General features: G+C 42.4%; 1 protein-coding gene across 4 annotated transcripts in view; it reads left to right on the top strand.

The window, feature by feature from the left end:
• The window catches only part of ALPK1 (alpha kinase 1), a 55,003-nt gene that overhangs the window by 9,726 nt on the left and 25,419 nt on the right, over window positions 1-19,858 (top strand). For 3 of the 4 annotated variants that reach the window (XM_082236900.1, XM_082236899.1, XR_014223145.1), the window contains 2 exons: window positions 9,477-9,710; window positions 13,775-13,929. In XM_082236900.1, coding sequence (XP_082093026.1) covers window positions 9,590-9,710; window positions 13,775-13,929 — 276 coding nt within the window. In that variant the 5' untranslated portion in view covers window positions 9,477-9,589. Of the gene's footprint in view, window positions 1-3,254; window positions 3,313-9,476; window positions 9,711-13,774; window positions 13,930-19,858 lie in introns of those variants that run through there. The other variant, XM_082236901.1, reaches the window with a different exon arrangement.

Consider the following 19,858-nt stretch of genomic DNA (forward strand, 5'->3'; position numbering starts at 1 on the left):
CTGTGGCCTTCCAGAGGTTGATGGACTCGAGCTCCCATCAGCCCCAACCAGCATGGACAATGGTCAAGGATGATGGGAGTTGTAGTCCAGCAATATCTGGAGGACCACCAGTTTTCCACCCCTGGTGCAACATGACAAAGAAATAGAGAAACAAGGGTTCTTCAGATGAATGGACAGGACTAAATGCAGTGCTAAAATTATAATGGTATTGATGGTGATCTAATGCTCATAATGGGTGGGATTCAACTATTGTTATTGTTATTTATATACCATCTTTCATCAAGAGATCCCAGAATAAAATAAAATTATTTACACAACTAAATAATTAGACCAAAGCAACAAATCTGGCTAGCAGAAAACTGCAGAAGAGCTTCTCCTAGCATAGGAGGGCTCCCCTCCTCTCCTGCATGCCTAGGACGCCCCTGTTCTAGATTGGGGGGCATTCTAGAACAGAATGCAGGAGAGGAGAGGGTTGGTGGTTCTGTCTGGCTAGCTGGAATGCTTACACTGATTGAACAATTGCCATAGCACCATGTTAAAATCCAATAATAATGAGCTTAGAACTATTTAAAGCATTTTTTTCCACCACTCTGTTTTTACTGTTCTTAATTACTGTTACCATGATTTCTTCTTAACTGTAACCCATGCACAACCCATGGTCAATTCTGAGCAGCATTTGGGTCCCAGGCCAAACCTAGCATGGCTTGTTCCCTCATCCCCAAGTGATCACCCTCCAGGAGAATGGCCCTTGGTGGCAAGACAGGGTTGTGTGGGCCACCAAAGAAATGTCCAGATTATTCTAGATGTTGCATACTAAATGCAAATGTGGCCTATATTTCTAGCTCCACTCTACATATGCCAGTGCTCTGAAGCCATGCTGAAACCTGGTTGTTGCCTGGGACAAATGTAGGCTTGGGTGGCATATCTGAAAGCACCCACTTTTCTCGTTAGGTTTCTATCAATGAATTCTTCTATTCATTAGTCCCACATTCTGCCCACCCTCCATATGCACTTCCAGTAGGGCAGGGGGATTTTACAAAGTAAAAGAAATACGTGGCCAAAGGCAGAATCTTAAGGGAGTCATAACTTAGAGAACAAAAGCACCTGTTGTTTCCCCTAGTAATGACCTTAAAAGTACAAGTTTGGACTGTTTCTCTCTAAATACGACCATCTCACAAGACATGGCTGCATGTGGAAAAGGGAATCGACATTAAGAGCAATAAATTTGAAAAGCTCATTAAAAAGACATAATGAATTTGGTACACCACATATTTCTAGATCAAAGTTACCTTTGAAGTGACCAAACTCCAGCCTGTGAATCAGTGAAACTGCTTCCTTTCTGTTCTGATCTTACTTGGTGGTGGCCAATAAAACAGAAGTTAAGGAAATTGTTGTTATCTGAATATGGCTAGAAGGAGCCATCTCTGAATGACAGTCTTGTCCCAAAGCAACAATTGTGGAAATCATTAGGAAGGCAAGGCCAAGTGATGCAAGGAATAAGGTTGTTTTTTGAGTTAATCTTTTCCTGCAGCCGTCGTCACCCGCAACTCCCGTCCACTTGCTGTGTGAAACAGCGTAGTCTTTGTCAACGTTAACAGGGTCTGGGAAGACTTCTCATTCATGAATATGTATCATCAGCTCTCCATGTCTACAGAGACAAACCCTTCAAAACTGCAATAACCACCGCCTCCCCCCCCCCTCACCAACCAACCAGCCGCCCAAATCCTAAGCTATTGGGCTGAGGGAGCTGAAATGCTAGCAAGTAATGTGAGCTCACGCTTTCGAAATGAACTAGAGGAACTTTCTGCTCTAAACCTTTCTTAGGACTTGTCAAAGCCTATAGAACACTTTCATTCTTCATGGGCAAATGGGCAAAACTTGCCATGACCTCTCAGGGGGAAAGAAACACTTTTGCATTTTAGTGTTCTAGCCTCAAGCATGAATAGCAAATGTTTCACTGCACACTGTACTGGTAGCGTGTTTTCAGTTCCTTTGCAAAACTAGCTGCATCTCGACTTCTGAGCTGTAAGCCACATAACGCTCACAAAGTTCCTCACTTTAAATAGTCAGTCTGATACGAATAGGGCTTCTCGCGTGAATCCTCACACACGGTGCTTTTTTCTAAAAAAAATTTTTAGGGGTACTCTCATTTTCCTACCCATATTGAAATACTGCCCCTCAGTGAGGCCAAATTCACTGAGATAAAACTTTGAGGACTAATACTGTATAGCCCAGTGGACAGAGTGCTGTATTTAGTCAAAGTGGGGTATGAATTAGCTCTCAGCCTTAGTTTGCTTTCTGTTATAACAGCTAACTCACAGGAAGGGGGAAAATAAAACACCAGTCCTTATGTCAGCTGGAGTAAACTGAATGTCCTGTAACATAAACTCCCAGCTATAAAGAAGTCAGAGGAAACATGCCTCTGAATACCAGTTGCTGAAAACTGGTGCTGCTGCACTCAGATCCACTGGCAAACTCTTCTTACGTTCCTAAGAAACAAAATATAATTAAGTTTTGCTTTTTAGTGTACTAGTATCCCAAATGAATAGCAAATGTGAACAAATCATATTGTAAGGAAATATTGTTTCAAGGAAAAGATGTAGCTCAGTGGCAGAGCACATGTTTTTAATGCAAAAAGGTCCCAGGTTCTGTCCCTGGAATCTCCAGGTAAGATGGGAAAGACTTTTGTCTGAAACCTTGGAAAGCCACTGCTGGTCAGAACTGACAGTACTGCATGAACCAATGGGTCTGAATCACTATAGGCAGGTTTCCTGTAGAGGGAAGCATTATGACCCAATAGTTATAGGCTGCTTTGAACATTATGTTTTTCGAAACCTAGTTGTGAAACCTAGTTGCTAGGAGACTGGGGCTACAATCCTATGAACATTTTTCTGGGAGTAAGCCCCACTTAATACAGCAGTTCTTAAATCCAAGTTAAAAATGCATGGGATTGTGCTGTGAGTTTTTAATCCAGAAGGCTTTTGAGTCTCTCCTCTGCCATGAACTCGCCTTCATCATACGTACATCTTTAGATGCCAGGCAAAAACGTTCCTCTTCAACCAGGCCTTTGGCTGATTACATCTAATACCCTATTAAATGTGTGGGGAGAGGGTTTTTCTTTTTATTGTGTATTTTGTGTGCTTTTATCTTGTACTTTTATGTAAGGAACAGTCCTGAGATCTACGGATGCAGGGCAGTATACAAATTTAATAATTAACAACAACAACAACAACAACAACAACAACTTACTCTATAGGTGGCCTTATACCAATCAGTGTCCCACACCCGCAGTCTGCTGATATGGATAAAATGGTACTCAGCTGTCTTTTGTGTGTGCATGCTTTAAAAACAATGTTATTGTGCAGAGTCCCAAACAGACCATCATATAATTAACTGCATAATCCACTTAATCCCTCAGGCCTGAGGGTTTTCCACCCCTGTCATAGAGAATAGTAGGAACAGCTTTAGACATAGTATTTATACGTGTGTGTGTGTGTGTGTGTGTGTGTGTGTGTGTGTTTGAGAGAGAGAGAGACATAGAAGATGGAGCCAGCTTGTTTTCTGCTGCTGCAGAGGGTAGGACCCAAACAAATGGATTCAAATGACAAAAAAGGAGATTCCGACTAAACATTAGGAAGAACTTTGTGACAATAAGAACTGAGTCCCTGTAAGGGAAAAGGGTGGGATGATGATGATAATAATAATAATGGCAGTGTTTGGAAGTGGAATAGACTACCTCAGAAGGTGGTGGACTTTCCCTCATTGGAGAATTTTAAACAGGTTGGCTATCCATCTCTCAGGGATTCTTTAACTGTGATTTCTGCCTTGCAGGGGTTAGACTAGATGCCCACTGGGTCCCTTTCAGCTCTAAAATTCTGTGATTCTAATTAGCCTCAGTGATAACGAGTTTTTTGGGGGGAGGGGCATAAATGACAGCAACAGAAAAGGGGTAGCCTGCTTTGTAAAGGTCTACCAGGTATACAGTTCTTCCCTAATATCTAATATAACCCAAGTCCATCTCGTAAAGCTTAATCTCTATAGTTTCTTTTTTTTAAAAAAAAAAAATACAATCTCCTCTCTGCTCCAGGCTACTCTTGATCTCATTTCTAAACACAAGCACTTCTGCTTCTGCTGAGGGAAGGGGGCAGGGTAGACTGTGCAGGAACCAGCCCTCCTCGCCCCCTCCCCGTTTCCCCCATTTTGCCTGTTAATTGGCTGAGACCACCAGAATTTGGAGGACACAGATGTCACTGATAGTTTGCCTAGGGAGCACATTCATGCCCATCTGTTGCAGTCTAGAAGGCTGTTCATACATCCACAAGGCCTTCATTTAATTCTTGTCAGAAAGTAATGTAAATCCCGTTTACCTCAGAGGTCGCAGCCGAGATTTATGCCAATGAGCCCCTTGCAATTTACACACACGCACACTGTAGTTCTATAGGAGAAAAGAAACCCTTTCATGTGGGTGCATATTAACAAGAGAGCTTGCCTTAGGAAAGGCTGTCCCTGAGTCAGGGTTTTCCTTATTTTAATACAGCCGGTGCCATTCGGTATACGAGGCTTTACAAAAAGAAAAAGCGTTTAAACTCGAAACCAGCAAACGAGTAAGATGGTAACAGAGCCTCAAGCAAATAGCCGTGCTTCATCTCTCATTCAGCACATTACAAATGAAATATCCCACCAATTTCTTGCTGTGGTTTCAACATATGCCAGTGGAGAGAAGTGCTGGCCTATTTGTGAAAGAAAAGATTTAGTTTTCTGCTTGGGATGGTATTTACACCAGTGTGTTCAAAGAGCTTGTGGTTTATTTAAGGAAATCCTGCAACCAAGTAACAAACAAACAAAGAGATAAGCTCATCAGGTATAAATGTGTAGAAAAATGAATGCTGATAATCCAGTTAATATCATCTAGACCTCCCTGGCTCACCTACAACCCACAGTACAATAAATCTGTTTTTAAAACTCGCATCTTCCCCACAAACTGTATGTGTTGTGTGGTGTGTTCCAACATTTCAAATCGTATATTGCTGTAATATTATGCAACATCATTTACGATACCATATTCTTACCTCAGATTTACATTTAACTTCAAACTACAGTTGTAGGAAAGTATAGAAAAAAGAAATGCAGCGCTGCTCGTTTTGATAAGGAGAGAAACCTCATTAACTTGAAAGTTAAAATTTAAATCTGACCTTTTCAAAGGCCAGGCGTTTGGTGCTCAGCCCTGCTCTCCCTCTGCAGGGCCATGGGACTCATGCTATTGAATTCCAAAGGGAGCAAAATCTGGCCCTTTAGCATGGCTGGATGCAAAGTGCAGTGTAGCGTAACGACATGGGTTCAAAGTGGCTTTGACAAGCACATACTTCAAAGTGCTGAAGGGGCAGGGGGAGAATTTGTACTTGGCTGTACATTTGGTATATCATTTTAAAATGTGGCTCTAATATTGCAGTCCTATACTTTTCTACTCAGAAGTAAGTCCGGCTGAGCTTAGCAACGTAAGCAGGTATATAGCATTGCAGCCTAAATTTGCTTTTTAGATGACCGGCAGCGGAGAGCAAAAAGGCTGCACACACACCATGTTGAAAGGAAAACAAGGATTAAATCACTAAAATTAGCCACTGGTGAGGAAACTATCCCAGATAATAGCTACAGTTCAGCACAGCCTTGCCTAGATTTGCATGACCAAATGCCTAGGAGAACAAGATCTGTTTTAACCTGGCACCAAAATCTCACCAGAGCTAGAGCATTCCTTGCCATGAGGAAGGGAATTCCTCATGAAAGTCAGGGAACTCTCCAGAATGACCTAGAATTTGCCACAAGGAGCAGCAAGTGAGATGAGGAAACCAGCAAAAGTTAGGTGGGGGCAGCTTCTGCAAAGCCACATTCTCTGTCATTCCAGAAGTTTCCGCCAACTCTTCCTGAATGACAGGCGGTGGGGACTGAAGTGCTTACACAGGTGGGTCAGTAAAGCTTTGTTCCGCAAGCAGAGTTCTTGAATCCAAGCTTGTATCACTCTTGAAGTTACTCCTGATTGAAGCCAGGGCCAGAGTATGGACAAATCAGAATGGGGAAATTCTGTATGCCTCATTGTATCATAGAGTTGGAAGAGATCCCAATGGCCATCTAGTCCAATGCAGGAATATTTTGCCCAACGTGGGGCTCAAACCCACGACCCTGAGATTAAGAGTCTCATGCTCTACTGACTGAGCTATCCCATCAGTTTGAATTACTTACATATAGTGGTGTTTGTGAAAGTGATTCTTCTCCACTGAGCCCAATCTTTTACTTGTTTGGAGACTTTAGAGAAGAAGGGAATACGCACACAACCCCAATAAGGGAAATAAGAAAACCTTTAATGTTAGTAATGAGCCTTGTGCTTCCAGATGTAATTTAAACATCACTCCCTCCCCTCTCAGCTTTGCAAAAGGTTCCTTACACAACTAAAAGATTTGTATAATCTGATAGATTATATGGGACTGGCTGAAATGACTGGCAGAATCCGAGACCAGGGGAAAGAGACGGCGGAAGAAGATTGGAAGAAATTTAAAATTTACCTTAAGAAATACTGTAAAATTAATGAGTGCTAAAATGTTAAGGTTATAGAAAACAGGGGATCACAGCTGTAAAAGATTAAGTAAAAGAAAAGAACAAGGGAAAATTAGATAAAATTAAGGGGGAGGATTTGCTGAAATAAATTCGGGAATTGGGATGCAGAAAGGGGAGGTACGGGGAAGTCGGCGAAGTAAGGATTAAGAAAAAAGGATTCAAAATTATACATGTTTGTTTATGTGTTTGTATGTTTGTATTGTGTATTGTTTGTGTTTATATAAATTGTGAAAAACCAATAATTTTTTTTATAAAAAAATAAATAAAGGATTTGTATAATCACCAGCGCCTCCATTCATGGGCCACCATAATTTTCCACCCGGAGAAAGGGGAAGTTTCAGTGTAGCACTTAAAATAATTAAAAATGTTTATTTGAAAGTCAAAACAGCCCTGGCCCTAAATAATGATTTGCTTTTCTCAATTGACTGCGCTAAGTCCCCACCGGACACTCCTGGGACGATCTTTATTTGTTCCCTGTTGGGATTAATCCATAAATGCAGTCTCCACGTGGAGCTCCTTGGGTCTTTGTTTCTTCCTCCTCATTGGTCTCTCTGGAATTGTAGCATAGCCTAAAGATCAAAATGAGGATGAGATTTATTTATTTATTTTTGCCTTGAGAGTGAAAGGGGCTTAGGGGTTTTAATTGGTTTTTCAGAATTTTATACTGTGAATATGGCTCCAATATTGCGCCCAGTTTTTAAAGAAAGTAACGTTAAGAGTTGCCAGATGAGTAATGCTGCGTGATATATTTTTTTTTGTTGTTTTTTTGCAGCAAGAACAACAAAGAGTCTCATGGGCAACTTAAAGGCTAACACTGTCTTTTGCAGGTCAGAATCCACTTTGTCAGGTGCATGAAACGTACTATACCAGAGGCAAACACTTCCTGCATCTTGCTCACAAAAGCTTATGACACGATAAACTTGTTATCCTTCAAGCTGCCACTCCTTGTTGTTTGATAAAATTGTGAAGATCACCTACGTAAATAGGGATTCTCACTGGTTTGCAACGATTAACTGATGCCGGAAGCAGTTCTCTAAAACAGAATGCGGAAGCTCTACAATGTTACAGCCTGAGGCTGCATTCACACAGCAGTTTACAGTATTCTGTTTCCAATATTCCAATGTTAATTTCTGCATTATATTTTGGCATCAAATCCACTTCCAGAAATCTAGCAGAAGTTTAGCGCTCATTTCTGTGCTGATTTCTTCCAGAAACAATCCATTTGCAACCCCATTAAACCAGAAAATTGTGGCAGTAAAGTGACAAAATTTGGGGCAGTATACCCAAGTATAGTTGCTTCTTGCCATTTTCATGGGTGATGCATCAGGTGCGAAAGGCTTGGGGCAGTAGTGGCATCGTCCAGTTATATTTGTTGTTTTGTCACACCACATCCACCTGTGTGAAATTCAGCGTGAATTGCCGGTACATTGGTAAAACACACAGTTCCATGACACAACTGGTACCACAATGTGAAAGGAACATTACAAAACAGAAGCACTAACAATAGAATTAGGAAGAGTTGTCGTCCCCGTCCCCCGTCCCCCATATCTGAATGCACGCCATGTCTCCTTCATTACAACTTTGGAGTCTTTTTTCCTTATGGATCCTTCATTGTTCGAACTCGGATTCTTTTGCAGGATAGCATACATCTTTCGCATTGATCAGCAAGTGGCTACAGTTTACATATGCCAGTTTGCATCTTTCATGTTAGCTGGCACAGTTTACATACGCCAGGCCTGAGTCACACAAACCTTTTAACACAGTGAGTAGTGGGTACTGAATCTCTGACAAGGGAACCATCCAATTACATCACCAGGCACCCACGGAAACCACCTTACAGTGGTGCCTCGAGTTAAGTACTTCATTTGTTCCAGAGGTCTGTTCTTAACCTGAAACTGTTCTTAACCTGAAGCACCACTTTAGCTACTGGGGCCTCCTGCTGCTGCCATGCCGCCGCCGCGCAATTTCTGTTCTCATCCTGAAGCAAAGTTCTTAACCTGAGGTACTATTTGTGGGTTAGCGGAGTCTGTAACCTGAAGCATATGTAACCTGAAGCGTATGTAACCCAAGGTACCACTTTATTTGCAAACAGGCATTTTCTTTCTGGAAGCAACTAACATGGAATTGAGCACTAAACTTGCACTCTAGCCTACTAAAGTTCCAAGTGAGGCTTTTACATCCTGTGAAAGCTCAAGTATCATGTGGAAATTAACAGGGAAAAGTCATGAAAAGTGCCATGTGAATGCAGCCTGAGGTTCACCAGAACTTTCCAGAGAATTGGGGGGAGAACTAGACATTGGGTTGCTGTTTCCCCTGCTTTCTGTTTTTCATAATTCTTTTGTCTTGCCCCGATACAGCAGCATAGGAGGGGAAACTGAATGGTGTCTTTTTGTTGACTGGGAAGTTAGCAGGGGATTGCCTCTCCCCATCCACCATGTTGTGCGTACAATTATCCAAGCACTTGTTCCCAAAGTGCTTCCTACCGTCTCCAGAAAGAATATGTGATGTAACTCAGCTATCATTTCTAGAAATCATGGTGATTTGCTGCCGAGCAAGGTTAAAAGGTCTTGAAAACATGAGGGTTCCAGCATAAAGCACTTGACTGCATGGAACCAACATGTGTGCAAATGGATTCTATGTGTGCTCATGTGGCTGGCCACTTCACTGTTTGGGGCTTTTTACAGGGGTATTGAAAAGCAACCTCCTCTCTCCATGCTGTGGTACATGGACCCCAGAGTAATTTCACACCCTTCCCTAATAAAGTCCTCGGAGACTGTCATGTACTTCCCCTATTATCCCTCTCTGCTTGAGCCTTGCCGATAATTGATGATGCTTTAGTTAATCATCCTTCCCCTTCTTTTGTTCACCAGGTATCTCAGCCTAGAAAGGATCCTTTTCATTTAGAATTTGTGTCTTCTCCTCGGTAATTGATCGCCATACACCCAAAGACGCGCACACCCCACCCAATTTCCAAGCGAGCAGCATGGATAATCAAAGAACGATGGCCACTCTGTTGCAGGAATGCAAACAGATGCTGGATCAGATCTCACCAGAGGTGCAGGACCAGTCTAAGAGAGACGAAAGCAGGCATCAGCAGTACAGAGGTGAGATCCCAGTGACAAGTACTGGGTGCAAAACAGCCGACTGCCCTAAACTTCCACCCCATCTCTGGCCTGCCCTATTCCCCCCCCCCCCAAATCTCCTAGCAGATAAGTGTCAAAAGATTACTGGATTTCTAGGACATGAATGGGATGTGAGCTAGGAGGCAGGCAGGGAAGGAAGCCCACTTTGTACCAGTGAATTGCTGTCAGTTCTCATTTAAAGCTTCAGTAAACATGAGGCTATAAGGAGCGGTTTTCGTTTAAGAAAAACAATGCTTCCAAAGTTTGGCGATGCACATAAATTTCAATTATAAAAAAGGGGGAGGGGAAATAATGCAACTTCTGAATGGCGGCTGTTTGCTGTCCTTTCACTGAGAGTATATCCCCTTCATTAAAGCATTTGACCGTTTCCCCTAATGCAACTCCCTACATTTGAATTCCCAGATTTTTCTCTCTATATAAAAGTTCATCATCTACAAAAGTGTTTTGAAAATAAAAATGGTTCAGGGTGTTAGAGGAACATTTGCAGGCAACGGATACTTTGAAGAGCGCTACGTAAATACCAGGGACACATTGAAAGAGTTTTTGTTTTATTGAATATGATATGAAAAAGAAACCATTTATTGAAGAAACCATTTATTGAAATAGGAAGATGATCTGTTAGGTCATCTGATGAAGCAAACTCTTGCCTGTGCATAGTCGTTCCATGATCCATTTGTTAGTCTATTATTATTATTATTATTATTATTATTATTATTATTCCCATTTGACTAGGTTGTCCCAGCCACACTGGGTGGCTTCCAACAAATTGAAAACATTAAGCACAGTAAGACATCAAACATTAAGAACTTCCTTATACAAGGCTGCCTTCAGATGTCTTCTAAAGGTTATATAGTTGTTCATCTCTTTGACATCTGATGGGAGGGTGTTCCACAGGGAGAGTGCCACTACTGAGAAGGCCCCCTGCCCAGTTCCCTGTAACCTCACCTTTCTCAGTGAAGGAACCTCAGAAGGCCCTCAGTGCTGGGCTTCAGTGTCCAGGCTGAACGGTGGGGATGGAGATGTTCCTTATGGTGCCACAAGACTTGTTATTGTGTCCAGAAGCCTCTTTATGGGGTTTTTCCTGCAGCAGATTACCATGGCTAGCTCTTCCAAAATACTCCAGATAAAGCTACCACAATATGTGCCATAATAATAATAATAATAATAATAATAATAATAATAATAATATATTATTATTTATACCCTGCCACTCTGGGCGGCTTCCCAAAAAATATTAAAATACTGTAATACATCAAACATTAAAAGCTTCCCTAAACAGGGCTGCCTGCAGAACGGTGGGGGTGGAGACACTCCTTCAGGTATACTGGGCCGAGGCCGTTTAGGGCTTTAAAGGTCAGCACCAACACTTTGAATTGTGCTCGGAAGCGTACTGGGAAATGTACTTTATTCTGAAATAACACCCATTCTGTTCAATGGGGCTTGTTCTCTAGGAAGTCTGCTTAGAAATACTAAATAGTTGCAGTACTTTTGCAAATAGCTTTGCCAGTTCTGAGCCTAAGCTTGCACTTCCATAAATTCTGACTTTGTACATTACCTAACGATTAAGTTGTCACTGTTGCAATCCTTTTGACCATACTTCCTCCTTCCATCCCTTTACTGCCATAGTAGGGTCTTGGGTGCTTCCACACAGATGCTTAGTGTGGACTCGGTGCTGCTCTAGCAAACACATTTTGCAGCATTCAAATAACCTAGTCCTCATCAAAATGGCAACCCATTTGCCTACGGCCTTCATTTAATCTGGATCTATAATTTCTGCAGAAGCTTTGGAGTTTTTTTAAATTTATATTATTTTCCTCGAAACAGTCCATCTGAACTAAATACAGGGGGGAATATGGGATTGCATTTTGATAAGGACAGCATAGTGGGGACATTGTGCAAAACAGACTTACACAAGCAGCACTGAGTGCAGAATAAACTGCTGCAAGAAGTGGCCCTCTGTTAAGCAGACTATTTTTTAAATAGATAAATCTGAATTTTGTTTGCTTGTTTGTTAACACACACACACACACACACACACAGAGAGAGAGAGAGAGAGAGAGAGAGAGAGGAGTTTCCTTTTTGACAGACGAATCATGTGACTCTCCACCAAGTTCTGCTGTTTCAATAGTGCCAGCTACTTTGCCCGAGTGAATCAATCATGATGACATTTGGGGAAATTTAAATCCACCTCATGCAGGGCCTGTTCTGTTTGTGTACAGTTTTCTGCTTCCTTTGGCTGTGATGATAGTTGTCTGTAGCTCTTTGGCATTTGGGAATATAGGCTATGTGTAAAGGGCTGGTGTATTTTTTTTCTTGTAAGGTTTCCTTTCATTTCAACCCACAAAAGGCACTTTTGTTTCCTTGTCACAAATTCCTTTCAGCTTTATTATCACTCTTTAGAATGGGCTATTGAACTTCTAATCAGGTAGTTCTTTCTTCTTCGGTTTCCCTTATTAAATGCTGGAGAGTATGATAAATAATCGGCTTAGTTACAGATAAGGTACATCAGTGCCCTTTTAATCACTACATTAGACATGGCCCTTCAGGTAAACTACTTCAAGCAGCAAAGGAAGCAAGGCTCAGAGATTCCCTAGGACCTACGTCCCTTAGATTTTTGTTTTCGCATTAGCTATCTGCTTTGAGTCTGAGAGGCAATGATATGAATAATGTCACAAAGTGTGTATGATTGTTCCATTTGATTATATCCCTGCAGGTTAGTTAAATCCTCCAATTGCAGGTGTCTTCTTCCCTAACAGGTTTTTTTTGTGTGTGTGTGTTTTAAATAAATCCTGCCATGATCACATATTGCTTATAAGAAGTGTTGCATCATTTATGGCAGGAGTTTGAACTAATTATCTGAACTCAAAGCCTGAAGCTTGTTATCATTATTATTAATATTTATTAAATGCCTATACTGCCCTTTACCTGAAGATCACAGGGCGGTTTACAATAAAAATACAAAAATACACACCATAGTAACAAACACAAGCAATAACAATGTCATTTCATTTATTCGTATTACTACTGCTTCCCTAGATACTACTTCTTTCTATCCAGGATGGAGATGAATAGTGGAAACGGGAGCAGGGATTTAGAAATGAACTCATCCAGCTTGCATTGGCCTTAGCTCTTCATGTCTCAGGGATTTCCAGACAGGCTGACTTTGCACCAACCCTTCCATCTGCTAAATCTCATTCACCATCCTTTTCCTTGTTGTTGTTTAGTCGTTTAATCGTGTCCGACTCTTCGTGACCCCATGGACCAGAGCACACCAGGCACCCCTGTCTTCCACTGCCTCCCGCAGCTTGGTCAAACTCATGTTCGTAGCTTCGAGAACACTGTCCAACCATCTCGTCCTCTGTTGTCCCCTTCTCTTTGTATCCTTTTCCTAAGTTTCTGCAAAAGACAAATTCTGAGGAACAGTTCTGTTTCTTAAACTCCCAACTCATTGATCGGGAATATTAAGAAACTACAGTTCTCAGACCTAAGCCAAAGGCTTTATTCAAAGACCCTTCATTCTGGGTTGGACTAAAATTCCATTCAGTATTCTGTTTCCAGCCAGATAACTTAGCAAGTCAGACGTGACAGCAATGGCTTTCCCCTGTTACATGTCTCCAGCATCTGGTATTTAAAGGTATATTGCCTCTGGACTCAGAAGACTGAGTTAGCTATCAAGTTGCACATTAAGGGCTCCAAACTCTCATTTTCGCACTGTGGAGGAATCCATTTCCTCTGCTCCTCTCTGCCTTCTTTTCTCCTCTCACACCTACAAAGCAACAACAGTCTTTCACTTCCTTGATAAAATCCCTTCTCTTAATGACAGACAGCTCCAGTTTACCTGCAGGGCAGAGCACAGGAGGTCACCTGATGACAGGCAACCTCTCATTATTACTCTGTGGCTGGGAGAAGTGACAGCTTGCAGCCGCTGAGAAGCAAAAAATGGTGGAGGGAATGCTTTCAGCAGGTCAGGTACCACCTCCTAACCTTCGCGGCTGAATCACTTACCTGCACTTTGACCTTTTCAGCTTTGCTCCCTGATGATCTGAGGACCCTCATCGAAGAGGCAAAGGAAATGAAGTGGCCCTTCGTGCCAGAGAAGTGGCAATACAAACAAGCCGTAGACCTGGAAGACAAAACAAACCTGAAAGATGTGATCAATGCAAGGCTGCATGAGTTACTGGTATGAAGTATATGACACCTGCCTTTGAAACCTGCATTCACAGGACTTAGATGTACAGTGGCCTAACAGATGGTAGCCTTCCTTTTATATAGGTGACCCCCATCCTTCACTGCTGTTTCTGCTAGGTGACAGTTGTCATCCTGATTCCATTTAATTCAGTGGCCGCATTCTTACTCTTATCAGTTGTGTTGGGGTTAATGCCTTGATTTTGTTTGCATATGGACCAGAAGGCAGTGTATTCTCTGATGTAGACATGGAGATCCTGCACAAGGAGGCTTCCCCCGGTGACCAAAGAATCCCACTCATTCAGGAGCTTCATGTGTTCTTTGGAACAAATACAGATGTGTGCAATTACAGATATAAAGGCTTACCAATGGTCTAAAACAGTGTTCCCCAACCTTGGGCCTCCAGCTGTTTTTGGACTACAATTCCCATCATCCTTGACCACTGGTCTTGCTAGCGAGGGATGATGGGAGTTGTAGTCCAAAAACCGCTGGAGGCCCAAGGTTGGGGAACACTGATCTAAAAGGTCCAAGTCCAGCACTCTATCTGCAAGAGTTGCAGCTAAATGGCCCTTTGAAGGTCACTTGTCAGGCATGATGCAGACAAGTTTCACTTGTTGTTACATATGTCATCTGAGGTGTAAGCCCTGAAGGCGGTGGGTCCAATTTGAGTTATCTTAGCAAATAGCAAGTGGATAGATATATCCTCCAAGAATTTGACTATACCACTTTCAGAGCCGTCTGTGTTGGGTTTTGGTTGGGTTTTTGGCAACATCTTGAGGCAGTGATTTTCACTGTAAATTATGGGCTGAGTAAAATAGTATTTTAGGCATACGGGTGGCGCTGTGGGTTAAACCACAGAGCCTGGAACTTGCCGATCAGAAGGTCGGCAGTTTGAATCCCCGTGATGGGGTGAGCTCCCATTGTTCGGTCCCTGCTCCTGCCAACCTAGCAGTTTGAAAGCACATCAAAGTGCAAGTAGATAAATAGGTACCGCTCTGGCGGGAAGGTAAACAGCGTTTCCGTGCCCTGCTCTGCTTCACCAGAAGCGGCTTAGTCATGCTGGCCTCATGACCCGGAAGCTGTACACCGGCTCCCTTGGCCAATAAAGCAAGATGAGCGCCGCAACCCCAGAGTCGGGCACGACTGGACCTAATGGTCAGGGGTCCCTTTACCTTTACCTAAAGTTGTATTTAATTTTGTTTATCCTGAATCAATTGTATTAGACTACCCTATGATCCCAGTGTTTTGAGGAACAGAGAGTAACTTCTCCCTATTTATTCTGTCCTCTCCCCGCCCCCCATTCCTGACTGCACACACATTTCTTACGTACATTGGAGCATAAGGAAAGTCTCTTGGATCAGGCCAGTGGTCCATTTGTTCCAGCATCCTCTTCTCACAGCGGCCACCCAGATGCAGGACTTGAGCATAAGAACACCTTCCCCTCCTGTGGTTTCCAGCAACGCATTCAGCAGCATTACCGCCTTCAGCCATGTAGGGAGTATATATGTGTCAGGGTTAACAGCCAGTGATAGCCTTACCCGCCATGAATCCTCTATTAAAGCCATCCAAGTTGGGGGCCATCACTGCCTCTAGTGCAGGGGTCTGCAACCTTTAAGACAAAAAGAGCCACTTGGACCCATTTCTGAAGGAAAAAAAACTGGGAGCCGCAAAACCATTGCGACATTTAAAACAAATATATCTCCGGAGCCGCGATCTGACAGCAGGCGGGAAGGTGACGTCGGGACGGTGCGTGACTAACGCACGCACCGCCCCCATGCGATGTCACAGCCAGTACAGTGCCCGCCACAGTGGGGAGTGTCGGGGCGCACAATGCGCCTCCTCCCCTCGCTAGTATCCGCCCCGGAGCCGCAGCAAAGGTGTAAAAGAGCCACATGCGGCTCCGGAGCCGCAGGTTGCAGACCCCTGCCCTAGTGGGAATAAAATCCATAGTTTATTCTGTCTTTCCTGAATCTTCCAACATTAAGCTTCATTGTATTGTCCCGAGTTCTGGTACAATGAGAGAGGGAGAAAAACTTTCCACTTCTTCACACAGCACTTAGCTAAACTATGGAACTCACTCTGCCTGGCTTTCAATTTGAACTTAGCCTGATCTTTTATTCCCGTTCCTTCCTTCCCTCCCCCTCCCCTTTTTATGAAGATTACCCGCTCCGGGATCCCACAGCTAATTCTCCCCTGGTCTCCCTGCTGGCCCAAATAGGACTAATTTAACCAGCTAACCCTGGTGATCATCTAATGTTTATTGGCTGGACTTTCCCCCTAAATTGATTTTGAATTCTGAATTTATTGTTACTCACGTTTTATACTGTATTTTATGCTGTTTTTTTGTTGCATCAATTAAGTGTTTTAAATTTCTTGTTAGCCGCCCTGAGCCCGGTTTTCTGAACCGGGAAGGGCGGGGTAGAAATAAAAAGTTATTTATTATTATTTATTATTGGAGGCAGTGACATCCACCAGCATAAATGGCTTTAAAAGAGGATTAGACAAATTCATAGAGGGGAGGGCTGTCAACAGCTACGCTCTACCTCCACAGTTGGGGGCAGCTATGCTTCCAAATACCAGTTGCAAGAAAGCACAAGAGGAGAGAGCGCTCTTGTGTTCGAATCCTGCTTATGGGTTTCCCACAGGCATCTGGTTGGCCTCTGTGAGAACAGGATACTAGACTAGGTGAGCTATTGGCCTGATCCAGCAAGCTATTCCTAAACCTGCGTAGGCCAGAGCTCCAAGTGTGAGAGCCAGTGTGGTGTAGTGGTTAAGAGCAGTAGTCTCGTAATCTGGTGAACCGGGTTCGATTCCCCGCTCCTCCACATGCAGCTGCTGGGTGACCTTGGGCTAGTCATACTTCTTTGAAGTCTATCAGCCCCACTCACCTCTCAGAGTGTTTGTTGTGGGGGAGGAAGGGAAAGGAGAATGTTAGCCGCTTTGAGACTCCTTCGGGTAGTGATAAAGCGGGATATCAAATCCAAGCTCTTCTTCTTCTCCAACAACCACTGGGAATTTGCTGCAGCACAATTGCTATGTTTGCAGAGAGGGTTAAGTGAGGGAGGGACCTGTTGGTTGCAACCAGGTGCTATTTGTATCTGGGTGTAAGATAGGATAGGGAGTTGCCTCCTTAAATCACTGTTTCTCTCTCCTTCTGTAAGTGAATGGTTTAAGTTGCGTGGAGCACCTTACATGCCCCTTGGTAAAAGTGGGAGGGTTTTGTTGTTGCCCTTGCTTTACAAATCCCTAGTGCTAAGTGGAGTTTTATTGTGATTCTGAGTTTGTTTTGCTGTGTTTTCTTCCTCCCCATCCCCTCCTTTCCCTTTCCCTTTTTGGTGTGTGGCCTCAGATGGAAATTTATGGCGGTGGCTGACCCCCTTTTACAATGCTCACAAAGCCCTCGGACTCAAGAGCATTTGTCTGCTCTCTCCCAGGATAAACACCTGCAGCCAACTCCCTGAGAAACCTGGATAGATGGGAGATTAATGTGACTGTAATAGTGGAACAGTGTTTGCCCACATTATCCCCTCACCCCAGGTAGATGGGCCTTTTCTGAGATGATACCAATTATTTATTGCCGAAACATCTGTTGATAACTGCAGCTGTCCCGGCGAAACAAAGCATATCATGGGGTCACAGACTATAGGGCCCTACAATCCTGCCTGATGCTCTTTGGAGACTATTCACCAACACACCCCAAAGTATATGGGTTACCGTCGTCTTCAATGTTTCATCGTGCCGTAAAAAATACTTTCTAAACGCTGAGCTCGCTTCCCCATGTGCTTTGAACTATTATTTCATTTTCACTGGTAATTTATATTCTAGCATTATTGTACTGTGGGAGAAAAGGGATACTATTTTACTCCCCAATTTAATTGTAGAATGACTGACACTTTGACCCATATTATTAGTATTAGTCAAGAAAGGTTCTTTTCCCCCACCCCCTTTCCATTGCTCTCTTTCCCATTTATTTATTCAAAACGAAATTAAAAAAATTCAAGACACAGAAAAAGTTTCTTTAGAACTTTGATTAAGATGTTGAGCGAGGCTGGGGAGGGGGGAAGTATTAAATTTACAGTTTGATTGCAAAGAATAAAGTTCTGAGCCTCCTCTTTTGATATGATTTGCAGGAGGGAATTAATTTAAATCCCTCCTAAAGAGAAATAAGCCTTTGTTGATATTGTTTGGCGAAAACTTTGACACATTTCATCTGAGTTTATTCTAAAGTGGCGAGTTTAGAATAAGCTCTCCACTGGAATGAACCAGTGTTTGTAAAGTGATTTGGGATCCTTGAATGAAGTGTTTATTATTCTGGAAGGTCAGATTTTGGGGACCATATTCACAGTGTGCAGTATCTTACTTCTCGAGTAGCTCCACTGATCTCAAAGTGTCTCTATGAGAGCACTTGGGTCTCCAGTCTGAAAGTTTGACTTAGCCTTGCATTGTTAGTAGCGATGCTTTGTTTGCAGACCATTGCTCTGTTGAGTATGCAAAACAACCATTGCTGCTTACATCATCCTTTTAGACAGTTCAGCTTTGCATGGGCTGCAGAATCCTATTGTACAAAACAACCAGAAGAGAGGAATGCTCATAAAAGACATGGGGGCAATGGGGGTGGGTGGAGAGGGGCATGGAGGAAATCCCATATCTGCTAAATTTAATGAGAAACTCAGGGTGGTAGTCAACTGTTTTACTCAGAGTACACCCATTGAATTGGCCCAACTTAAGCAAAGTCATTAATTTCAATGGGATTTCTCTGAGCAGCTTAGTTGACAACCACCTTCAGTAATTAACACATCAATGTAAAACGTGCATCTTAAAATGTTTTCCCTCTTGATAGTGATCTTCATTGTGGAATTCCAGAATAGGAGTTTGATAGAGGAAAGATCTTGACTGTTAATGTTATTTCTGTGGGACTATAAGAAAGCAATTCTGGTGATCTGTCACCTGTCTATTCAAAGGACTATCTTAGGGGTCTTTCAGATGTTACATTTTGGGGGGTATAAATTTATGTGGGTTTTTTATCTTATTTTTTGCTTTTGTCCTGCTGTTTCATTTCTTAGGTCTAAATTAAAAATAGTGCAAAGAATTAAAAACTGTGACAAAACTGAAAGCAGCAACAGATTGTGTGTGTGTGTGTGTGTGTGTGTGTGTGTGTTGTAAAAAAACGCATTCTAGGGCAGCAGATATCACACAGAGGTGATTTGCCAAAGTCTTGCTAAGCCAAAACTGTTGTTTCATAAAAATTATACATCGCTTGATAATTAAAAAAAATAAACCTCTCCAAGTGGTTTGCATTTTTTAAAAAAAAATCTATAAGAAAAATTAGCAGTAATAAAACTTTCAAAAAGTTAAAATAACAATAGAATAAAAACAAATTGAAACTTTTCATGTGAGGTGGGAAAACTAAATCTGCATAGGATGGGATTTGCTAAGGCTGGAGGTAGGGATTGATGCCAACTTGGGTGGCTTTAAAAAGAGGATTTGATGATTGATTGATTGATTGATCTGATTGATTTGATTTGATATGATTTGTATGCTGCCCTTCACCCGAAGATCACAGGGCAGTCCTGAACGTAAAAATACAAAACATGAACATAAAATACATAAAAGAACAAGTGCAAGAACAAAAACAAGAACAAACCAATAACATATGGAAGATAAGGCTACCAATAACTACTAGACATGATGACTAAATGTTACCCCAGTATCAGAAGCAACATGCCTCTGAATACCAGTTCCTGGGGAACAGCAGTAGAAGATTGCTGCTTTTTCCACTTGTGGGTTTCCAAAAAGTATCTGGTCCTTGTTCTGTCCCCATTTTTTTAAATCAGGGGGTATGCAGTTAACCCTCCCATTGCAAATCATCTCAGCTCTTCTTCCAACAAACAGTGGATGTTTAAAAACAAAAACCCAGGTCTCTT

This window comes from Podarcis vaucheri, assembly GCF_965113315.1.
Source record: "Podarcis vaucheri genome assembly, chromosome: 9".
Classification (NCBI taxonomy): domain Eukaryota; kingdom Metazoa; phylum Chordata; class Lepidosauria; order Squamata; family Lacertidae; genus Podarcis; species Podarcis vaucheri.